Source organism: Elephas maximus, chromosome 20 (genome assembly GCF_024166365.1).
Source record: "Elephas maximus indicus isolate mEleMax1 chromosome 20, mEleMax1 primary haplotype, whole genome shotgun sequence".
Taxonomy (NCBI): Eukaryota; Metazoa; Chordata; class Mammalia; order Proboscidea; family Elephantidae; genus Elephas; species Elephas maximus.
In genome coordinates this window covers 79,962,346-79,974,372 of record NC_064838.1, presented here as the reverse complement: position 1 = coordinate 79,974,372, position 12,027 = coordinate 79,962,346, and the positions used below count along the sequence as shown (strand labels likewise).

The following is a 12,027-nucleotide window of genomic DNA, read 5'->3' as shown; positions in this document are numbered from 1 at the left end:
ATATTCATTGATGCACGAAAACCTCTAGATTTACGCAAAAGTTTGAGGTAGGAGACAGCAGTATCCATCTACCCACGAACTTATTTAATTACTCACTCAACAAACACTCATTTTTCATTTACTATTTTCCAGTCAGAAACTCTGGTGGCATAGGGGTTAAGTGCTACAGCTGCTAACCAAAATGTCGGCAGTTTGAATCCCCCAGGTGCTCTTTGGAAACTCTATGGCGCAGTTCTATTCTGTCCTATAGGGTTGCTATGGGTAGGAATCGACTCGACAGCAACGGGATCGGTTTTTTGGTTTGTTGTCCAATCAGAAACAACACAATGACTTTGTTTCCTATTGCCCAGTATCTGTGAAATAGAAACAGAAAAGGATACTAAAAAATACAAGTATGAAAATTCGGACAACTGATTAATTAAGGAAACTAACCTTGTATACTTGCCAGAATATGTAAATATATTAAATTTAGCTTGAATTATGCTCTTAGTTTTTATACAGAAAGTGCGGAACAGATCACACTTTTCTCTTCATACAAGAAGATTATTGTATAGATATGGAACAGTGAGGTTAGACCAGTTTTTCAAGTATACACTCAAGCACAGTAAACTTCAGGCTAGGTATCTCACGGTACGTCATAAGCTAGAAGTAACCTGTTAACAGGGAAATGTAGAGACCTGAAATGTTTCATAACTGTGTGACACACACTTAAAGTGTTAATAATTAAGCTCATCATAGTACTTTAAAAATGGAGTGAAATAAACACAACAAAACATTTGCCAATTCAACAATTTCTGCATGCATAATTGAGTGACAGTAAATACCTTCTTCTTGTGTAACTGCTATGATTACCCTTTTAGAAATTATTCCACCACCATTAACATAAACTCAATGCTTCCTAGGTAAAAACTCTCCTTTTCTTCCTGCTCCCATAATCACTGCTAACCTTTGGTTTCTATATATTTGCATATTTCCTATAAGTGAGGAAATAACACATTTGTCTTTGTGTGACTGACTTATTTCCCTAAAAATAAAATTTTCAAATTTCATCCATGTTGTGGTTTGTTTTGGGTTTGTGATATCAGGACTTTATTTCTCTTTATGATTGAGCAATATTGATGGGGATTTAGGTTGTTTCTACCTCATCCTGCTACTTTTTAAGAAAGAATTTTCTCAGTGCGGCAATAACATCTTTGTTTCTAAGGCTGTATATTATGGGATTAAACAGTGAAGTCACTATGGTGTAAAAAAGAGACAGTAGCTTGTCCATTCCAGCAGGATGATAGGATCTGGGTCTTAAATAGGTGATGGTAGTAGATCCAAAGAATAAAACCACAACCAGCAGGTGGGAAGAACATGTGGAGAAGGCTTTAGCCTGTCCTGAGGCTGTTGGCAACTTTAAAATGGTGCAAATGATTTTACTGTAGGAGGCAAGTATCAACATAAAAGGGACAGCGACAATCAATATAGTTACTACATAGACAGACATCTCATGAACAGAAGTGTCCCCACAGGCCAGCTTGATAATATGAGGGATGTCACAGAAGAAGTGGTTAATTTGGTTACAATTGCAAAAATGTAGAGAGAAAACTTTAGCTGTTTGCCCTATCTGGACCGGGATGCCAATGATCCAGGAGCCAACTGCTAGCTGGACACACATCTTTTGGTTCATGACTAGAGGATAGTGCAGAGGGTTACAAATGGCCACATAGCGGTCATAAGCCATCACTGCCAGGTGGAAACATTCAGTGGCCGCCAGCATAAGAAAGAAGCACATTTGGGTGGCACATCCCAGCACAGAAATGCTTCTGTCCTGAGTCCAAAGATTCACTAGCATCCTGGGGAGAGTGACAGTTACGTAAGAAATTTCCAATAAGGAAAAATTTGCCAGGAAAAAATACATGGGTTTCCATAATGTAGGATTGAGACTGGTTAGTATTATTATGAGGCTATTTCCAATTATAATAATTATGTAAATGATGGAGAGCACTCCAAAGAGAAATCCTTGGAGATGTGAAAGATCAGAAAATCCCAGCAGTACAAACTGCATCACTGTAGAGACATTGCCTTCAGCTTTTTTCACTTCATGTTTCATCTGTAGGAAAGATTAAATTAGAAAGACAAGTTATTCCCTTTTCTTGGCTTTTACATTCTCGCTTGCAAACGGGGGATTATATATCTTACAATTTTTCCAGTTCCCTATAGGAACAAACCCTATAAAGGACAGTTGCTCTAGAAGGATAGTCAAGTGTATTTTTAAATTATTGCTCAATAAATCCACAAGAAATGTTTCCTTTTTTTTTTTTCTTTTCCCCTGATAAGGGTCTCCTTATATTTCTTTGTTCCTGTTGATGGCATATGTGATTTTAAATTTTGCTCTTCATCTAAACAGTCAAGATCTCAAAATTTGAGATTATGTTCAATGGTAGTGATTACCCCATTTTTTTTTTTCTTGGAATGCTTTCTTCTCCACTCTGTTTTCCAATATTATCAGTTGCGAATTAATTTCATTGTCCAAATAAAGACTCTCTAAGTCATTTATCACAGTTTTGAACCATTTAAATGTAGTTAATAGGAAATGTTGGTTTTCCTGTGGTATCTCAAAAAGTCTTATTTTGCTTTAGCATACCATTCATAGAGGTTATTTTGTTATAAAATGTGATGACGAGCTAATCACCAAATGTTATGGGCTGGCATTTGATCTTAAAATCTGTGTTTATGCTTCAGTGTAAGGTCTGTGAAGTAAGAAGTGATATTTGTAAGCACATTTTGTAGTCAGGCATAAGTTAGGCACAAGTTCACCTAGGATTTGTGCAAAAGCAATTTGAAATAGAATGCCCACCTCTTTATTCTGCATACACACCTGTTCTGTAAGAGGGACATTAACCACAACTCATTCATCTTTTCCTAAATCATCCCACAGTCACTACTTGCTGTCTTTGTGCCAACCTCATTTGTGCCCTTCAGTCAGCTCTCTTGCACACACTGCATACTGCACACAGGTGAGTGTTAAACTGTGACTGTCAGTTTTTATTATGCACTTTTCTTACCCCTATTCCCACATTATAAGCTTCTTATTGAATTCAATATATTTTTCCTATGCAATGCATAGTGTTTGTTCAACAAAGCATGATTTATCAATACCCATGTAATCAAAAAAACCAAACCTGCTGCTGTCGAGTTGATTCCAACTCATAGAGACTCTTACAGGACAGAGTAGAACTGACCCATGGAGTTTCCAAGGCTGAAATCTTTACAGAAGCAGACTGCTAGTGGCTATGAACTGCCAACCTTTCAGTTAGCAGCCACAGAACTTGATTTAGTAACTTATTTGATCGATTATATAAACAAACCAAATTGAGTGTTTAGAATAATTTCCAAGTACTAAGTAAGGATGGGCTCCTACTTAGTATCTGACCTGCTTTCCAACATTACTAGATTAGAGGATCCCATCGTGCTTTTTTTTTCGGTTTCTGTATGTTAAAGAGTAATACTCATTTTATTCACACTTACAGAATTAGCACATTACCTCATTGTTTTCAGTATTGCTAGATAACTTCTATGTGTAAGTTAATTTGAAAGTAAATACAGATGGTTGCTTTTTGTGACTAGTTGCCATTGAGTCCATTCTAACTCATGATAACCCCACATGGTCAGAGTAGAGTTGCTCCATATGGTTTTTAAGGCTGTGACCTTTTGGAAGCAGATTACCAGCCCTATCTTCCAAGGCACGCCAAGGTAACTCAAACTGCCAACCATTTGGCTTGTACTATGAGTCAGAATCAGCTCGATGGCAGTGGGTTTATACTACTTAACTGTTCCAACCTCCCTGGGACCTGTCAATGGAGATTAACTCATTGCAAAGAGGAGACTCACCTACAACTATATACTAAGGATGTCAAGCATGTATTATGTCCTAGAGGAGACACAATTGGGACAGTAGCAAAATCTGGACATTCTATGGATTTTCTGTGACTAAGTAAAGGAAAATCAAATAACCACTTACTGTTACACCTACAATATTCTAGACTAGATAGTAAAGCACTAAAGTTATTTTCACAATCATCATCTGATGCAGTTCTCCCAATAAAAATTAGATTGTAGGGAATGTTAAAGATACTATAAGTGAGTCTTAAGGATGGCCAGAAACTAGCGTCTAACAACACATAATATTAATATGGTTTGAATTCTTTAGACTACACAACCCATACTTTCACTTCTCCATTCTATAAAACTATAACCATGTTTTATTCACCTGGTAATTCAATCTAGAGCCTAAGGCACAGAAAACAATCAAAATTGTTTGTTGAATGTTTTTCAACACCGTGCATCGTGTACACACACTTGATCGGACTATCGTCTTCAGAAACTGTCCCCTCATTATTTTGCCTGATCTTTTCCTAAACTCTTCTCTCAATCTTAGACTTCCCCTCTGCCTTATTCCCACTGTTGAAGCAAGGCAATACATTTGAAAAGAAACCTAAAACTAAGCTGGGAAGAAACAGTTAACAAGAAACAGAAATACCTGAAGCTGCAAACATGAATCTAGAGTTCTACATCTCCTACAGCTACTGAGACCGTTTTTTCTTTTGGTGAAAAGGAGAAAGGGTGTTATGAAAATTAAAAACGATTTTCAATGTAAAGGCAGTGTTAAAGCAAGAAATATTATAATTATTCACACTCTATCCGACTTCAGCAAATCTTTAGAAACTACTGTTTATACAACTCAGAAAGAAAATAACTAGATATACATGCTGGCATGTCTATTTTTATTCAAACACTTTATTTTTCTGATCTCCACACTCTGGGGCAGAGATCTTGTTATTGAATAAAATCTCATCACAATCCTTTGCCCCAGGGCTTAACTGTTCTAACCTCCTTGGTTCAAGCAATAATATATTAACATATTGCTTGAATTAACAGCAAGTTTAAAATTAAATAGAAGATAGGAAATGAATGTTAGAAATTGATGTATGCAATTCAGAGGTATTTTTCCTCTAGTAGAAGTCTCTAATGATAAAAAGAAAACTATGCCAACATATCCCTAGTATTTTCAGATTAATAATGGAACTTAACTCTTAACAAACAAATACTTTCTTGGATACCAGAAGGAAACAAATGCATTTCAATTATGTCCATTCACAATCTTGTTCTTTATACATGTATTGTTTGGTTTTTATGAAATATGATCCATAGATTTAATACATGTAAAATATTTACACCCATCCTTAACATATAGCAATCAATCAACAAATGTTAGCACTTAGGATGATGATGATAATGATGAAGCCAGCAAGTTTTGATATATTGGCTTACTGTATTACTGAATTCTCATTTTATTCTCATTTCATCCCATAATCATGAAAATAAGAAATGTACAATGACATCCGAACAGTGTTCAAAATTGAAAAAAAAATTACTTTTTTTTGTTTTCTAAAATTGAATGCCCTTTGCCATTGCTTATAAAATAAAGATACACATGAAAATAAACTGATTTTGGATAAATATAGTGCATGCTTACCTGTTTGATTAAGGAAAATTTCATGCTTACCTTGAGGGATTGAAATAAAATGACAAGCTTTTTGAAACAGGTAAATAATTCACTTTTATTGGAACAGCAGTTAACCACCATCTAAAAGATATTCTATTCTCAGAACATATAACCCAAAACTAAACCCATTGCCATCTGAGTTGATTCCAACTCATTAGGGAACCTAGTCTTCTTTAAATAGGAGAAAGTCTCTGCCCTGGGGAACAACTCCATTCCCAGGTTATTTTCTAATTGAACTAAGCCATTTTGACTGCCACTCAAGAGTTTCCTACAATAATTAAAAACATATCTGTTAAATTTTTTTTTTTTTAATTCTCTTGGATCTACAGATCATATAGGTAGTATCAGCATATTAACAACGTTTGGTCTTCTATTCATAAGCACAGAATATCCTCCCATTTATTTAGGTCTTCTTTAATATCTATCCATAACATTTTATAGTCTACAGTTTACAATTCTTTTACTTCCTTGTTTAAATTTATTGCTAGATATTTTATTCTTTTAAATACCATTGCAAATGAAATTCTTTCCTTAATTTCCTTTTTGGATTTCTTATTTCTGGTGTATAAAAATCCAAGTGATTTTTGTGTAAGGACTGTATTAAGAAAGTGAAGAGACAAGCTACAGACTGGGGAAAAGTTATTGAAACCATATATCTGATAAGGGTTTACTACGTAGAATATATAAATAACCCCTGCGACTTAACAAAAACAATCAAAAAATAGGAAAAGGGCTTCATTAGATATTTCTCAAAGGTGATACAAATGTCAACAAGTATATGAAAAGATGCTCAACATCATCAGTAGCCAAATGCAAACTAAACTACAGTTAGATATTACGTTAGACCCACAAAGATGATTACGATTAAAAAAGTGAAAATGAACAGGTTTTGGTGAGGATGTGGAGGAATCAGAACACTTATCCATTGCTGGTGTAATTGTAAAATGGTACAGCTGCTGAGAAAAAACGTTGGATGGTCCCTCAAAAAGTTATGCATAGAATTACCATGTTGTTGTTGTTATGTGCCGTCGAGTCAGTTCCGACTCATAGTGACCCTATGCACAACAGAACGAAGCACTGCCCAGTCCTATGCCATCCTTACAATCATTGTTATGCTTGAGCTCATTGTTGCAGCCACTGTGTCAATCCACCCCATTAAGGGTCTTCCTCTTTTCCGCTGACCCTGTACTCTGCCAATTATGATGTCCTTCTCCAGGGACTCAACCCTCCTGACAACATGTCCAAAGTATGTAATAAGCAGTCTCCCCATCCTTGCTTCTAAGGAGCATTCTGGCTGTACTTCTTCTAAGACAGATATGTTCGTTCTTTTGGCAGTCCATGGTATATTCAATATTCTTCGCCAACACCACAATTCAAAGGCGTCAGTTCTTCTTCGGTCTTCCTTATTCTTTGTCCAGCTTTCACAGGCATATGATGCAATTGAAAATACCATGGCTTCAGTCAGGTGCACCTTAGTCTTCAGGGTGACATCTTTGCTCTTCAACACTTTAAAAAGGTCCTTTGCAGCAGATTTACCCAATGCAATGAGTCTTTTGATTTCTTGGCTACTGCTTCCATAGGTGTTGACTGTGGGTCAAGTAAAATGAAATCCTCGACAACTTGAATCCTTTCTCCATTTATCGTGGTGTTGCTCATTGGTCCAGTTTCGAGGATTTTTGCTTTCTTTATGTTGAGGCGCAATCCATACTGAAGGCTGTGGTCTTTGATCTCCATTAGTAAGTGTTTCAAGTCCTCTTCACTTTCAGCAAGCAAGGTTGTGTTATCTGCATAACGCAGGTTGTTAATGAGTCTTCCTCCAATCCTGATGCCCATATGATCCAGCAATACCACTTCTAAGAATATACCCAAAAGAAATGAAAGCAAGAGTGTTAACAGATACTTGTATATCAATGCTGTTTGCAGCAGTATTCATAACGGCCAAAAGATGGAGACAAACTAAATGTACGCAAGCAGCCGGATGTAGAAAAAGAACACGATTCATCCATAATATGGAATATTACTCAGCCATGAAGAGAAATGAAGTCCTGACACATGTAACAATATAGACGAACCTTTAAAACATTATGCTGAGTGAAATAACTCAGTTATCAAAGGACAGAGACAAATCTCTCACATCTTTCTATTTTTCTATTCTTAGATATGAATGTTTCAACCCTCCAAAAATGAAATAAAATGAAAACAAAAGGCATAACACTTGCTAACATTTACGTTCATTGCAGTAGCAAGACCTGAGTTGTCTACCTATATTTCACTGGAAGGGAGGCTAGGAAGTTGAATATTTCAAAATTTTGCCTTCTACAGTGGAAGTGGTCGTGGGTTCGACTGGTGTATTGTGAGCTTGTCTGCAACTTCTCACACATCATTTTATGTGAATCCATTTATTAGTTCTCTTTTCCTGTTACAACAAATTGCCAGAGGCCAAGTGGCCTAAAACTGCACAAATTCATTTTCTTATAGCTTTGTAGGCTGCAGTCCAACACTGGCCTCACAGGACTAAAGTTAAGGTGTTATTAGGGCTGCTTTTGTTTCTGGAGTCTTTGGGGGAAGGGTCATTTTAGAATGTTGGGAGAATTCAGTTCCTTGATATTGTAGGACTGAGGCCCCGATTTTCTTGCTGGCTATCAGCTGAAGGTCATTCTCAGCTTCTAGATATCACCAAGTACCTTGGCTTGTGACCCCATCAGTCTTCAAATCCAGCGATAACAAATTGAGTCCTTCTCATGGCTCTTTTCTCCTGCTTCTTCTTCTGTCATTGCATCTCTCTGACCTACTTTTCTTTCTTCCTCTTATTCTTTTAAGGACTCATGTGTTTGGACTGATCCCACCTAGAGTAATGTAGGCTAATCTCTACATCCCCAGATTCAGATTCATAACTTTAATCACATCTGCAAAGTCCCTTTTAAGTAACATATTCACCGTTCCCAAGGATTAGGATGTTGCCACCTCTGGGTGCCCACTGTTCTTTCTATCACAATATTCCAATAAACACACACACACATACACACACACGAAAAAAAAAAAAAAAACTCAAGTATTTCCTTTGAGGCGGTACAAAACACCATAATATGTTGTATTAAATGTTCACTCAGCAGTTATATGTCAAATACCACTGTTAAACAGAACGGCCCTTATCACACGTTGCTGGGAAACATGACATACATGTTCATATAGGAGAGATATACTGTCTTCTTCTTCTTGCAGTAGTCAGTAGCACTACAAGAGGAAATGAAATGATAAGAGGAAGTGGCACATATTATCAAGACCCAAGCTCTTGAGATGGCCAAGTAGAGCATTCCAAGGCTTAGAAAATATGGGAAGTTAAATCATAGGAGATGTTTTTTATAGTGAGAAGTTAGCATTATGTTTCTGTAAAACTGATATGATGTTAAAATGCTTTTTGGATTGTAAAACAAATAATTCATACAAAGACTTATTTTAAAAAGAAGCAACAGATAACATACAAAGAAATATTGAGAACAGAGTTAGAAAATAATTGGGTGGAAATGATATAAATCTAAGTGCTAAGACAGAATTTTAAAAAATGCTAAATCAAAATCAGATAAATAGTTGAACAAATGAATTAATTATTAACTAAATGATTGAGTCAGTAATCATATTTCAGTTAGACATAATAGGAGGTTGGAAAGTATTATATTAGAAAAAGTATTGTTTTTCAAGTCCACTAGCACTTTTCCTAATGCTTTTCATACTTCTTGGAGTCAACCTACAAACATTACTAGGGACAGGGATAATGTACTAAAACTACATTTTCCCTTTTGTTGCTAAAAATTGTAAGTGCTACACTAATACTATCAATGCTTTCATAGAGTGAAGAAAGAAAATTTTCATTACATAGTTTTTTTTGGTTTTGAACTTTCTAACTTTCCAAAAGAAATCCTTGGAATACTAGTAACAAAATAAAATGCCCCACATATCTGATCTAAATACTTCTCATGATTACATAATTATTAGTGTTATTTTTACTAATTATCAAGTGTTAAAATTCCATCCACTCCAAAACATAATTTTCAGCCTTTGAAAATTTTGTAAGCTTACTCCAGTAGCAGAGGAAAATGACACCAGAGACTAAACAGACTTATGGCAAGAGAGTAAAAAAAAAAAAAAAAAAATTGAACATACAATAATTTTAATTCTCATTGCTAGAATTTATTACTTTCATGACACATAATGGCATCTTGAATGAGACAAACAACATGTAGAGAGTGCTGGAAATTGTAGTTCAGAGAAAATAGGCCACATACTATTTTGTGACTTCAAAGTCATAATGTGAAAATCATTGATATATTTTCCAAGAACACATACTTCCCTTAACTTATAAAGCTCGTTGGTGAAATGAATTTTAGTACAATCTAATGACTATTGCAATCTTATAGATAATCAAGCTTAGTTTCCACTTGCAGTTTTTTGAGAGACACATTATGCCTAAGATGTTACTGTTATTAACAGAATGATGCATAAGTGGTCCTACTGTAGGGGATAGAATAAACAATTCTATGTGTGTGTTTGTATGTGTATAAACATATTTATGTATATGTATATATACACTTATTTATACATGTCTATAGACAATCATATATACACACATATATAGAGAAAAGCATACAAATGTACATATACATACAATGTGTGTGTATATATAAATACACACACACATATATATATATGGAAACCCTGGTGGCATAGTGTTTAAGAGCTAGCTAACCAAATGTAAGCAGTTCGAATCCACCATACGCTCCTCAGAAACCCTATGGGGCAGTTCTACTCTGTCCTATAGGGTTGCTATGAGTCGGAATTGGCTTGACGGTAACAGGTTTGGTTTTAAATATATATATATATATGTACACACACATACAATCATTCAAAATAGATTTAGATAGGTATGCACACATGTTTTCTTTATTATTAAATGTTCCTGAGGCTGTATGAATTAAAACCATTATTACTGTAAAGGAGACAGTCTAAGTTTTCAGCAAATGGTCCATCAAATCTTATATTAGATTCCCTTTATATTTGGTGGTCAGAGGTTAGTAAATGTCACCACCAGAAAGTGGGTGCAATATAAAAAACAATAAAAAGTATTAAAAAATAAGCATACATAATTGATCTTTGCTTCAGGAATTGTATGGAGCTCTGTCTGGCATTCACGTACAGGTCAACAAATTACGAGAAAAATCAGATGCCTATTGTTATGAAGTATGCCATCAGATTTTTTTTTTCATGTCAACCTCAGTTGTGTTAGCTGATAATAGATAGCATAATAAATGTGTCGAGAGAGTAAGTTCTAGAGATTACCTCACTGGGGATTAACACACTGGGGAAGATAGGAAGCAGAGAAAAAGAAGAAAAAAAATGAAAAGCTCTGAACAAATTCTGTAAAAGTGTAAAAGAATTCATATTCCTGTACTTGTTGATTGGTCCTCAGTAAATAATATAATTATTTTATTATCTTTTTGGAATATTAAGGAAGGTTTAACTGTCTTTTAGAGTACCTGTTCAGTGGGCTAATGCAACACATTTTAGAAAAAAAATAATTTATTTCATTTTCCAAAGAAAAATGATTCTGATGTTTTTTAAGTGAGTAGGTTTTCTTCTTTAGATAATTAATATTGTGGAATGTTCCACTCCTCAAAAATGAATAAAAAAATAAATAAATTGGAATTATTATCTCTGAGAAGTTGAATATAAAATATAAGAAAGCTAGTGATTTCATCATGAGTTCTATGTAAATAAAGCCAAAATCTCAATTTTGTGATGTTTTAAATTTTTCCAAATACGTTTCCATCTTAAGTAGATATTTGAAACTTATAACAATCCTGTGAGTTATTACAAAATATTATCATTATTACCTTGTACTAACTGTGAATATGATGGGAGAAGTAGTGAATTGACTTCCTCAAGATTTTGGTACAGGGAAAAATAAAAATCAGTTACTTGAATTTTGTGACATCACTGTTCCATGACATTACAATTTCTGCTTTGCTAAATTTCAAAAAGAAAAATACCACCACCATCACTATCATAATATTCATCTTTCTCAACACTATCATGACCATTATGAACCGTGTATCAAATTCTTATAACATATAAAATATTAATTGTGAAGGGATATACACATATTTACTTCCATAACCAAAAAAAGTAAATGTATGAATTTAGAACATCATGTCAGACAACAGAAGAAGTAAATGGCTTTACGATGTAGAAATATAAACACACAAGAGGAAATAAAATTGTTTCTAGCACATGGGTATAATCATAACTAAAGCTACACAATGACATAATTACCAAAATAACTGTCAACAGAAGTTTTTAGGGGGAAATGGACTAAATAATCTCTTTAAGTAAGCTATTGACTTGAGCATCTGGAATTGGGGGGTTGACAGATGGTCATTTTTTCTTGAAAATGTCAAGTCAAAGGGTTAATTTTAAACCCT

General features: G+C 34.7%; 1 protein-coding gene across 1 annotated transcript; it reads right to left on the bottom strand.

The window, feature by feature from the left end:
- Window positions 1-1,150: 1,150 nt before the first annotated feature.
- Window positions 1,151-2,101, bottom strand: LOC126064247 (olfactory receptor 10AG1-like). Its single transcript, XM_049863083.1, has one exon. It carries the CDS (start codon window positions 2,093-2,095, stop codon window positions 1,151-1,153), a length of 945 nt encoding a protein of 314 aa, XP_049719040.1. The 5' UTR covers window positions 2,096-2,101.
- Window positions 2,102-12,027: the final 9,926 nt, after the last annotated feature.

Coding starts and splice junctions, on each gene's coding strand:
- LOC126064247 (XM_049863083.1), bottom strand. CDS start 2,095: ATGAAACATGAAGTGAAAAAAGCTGAAGGCAATGTCTCTACAGTGATG.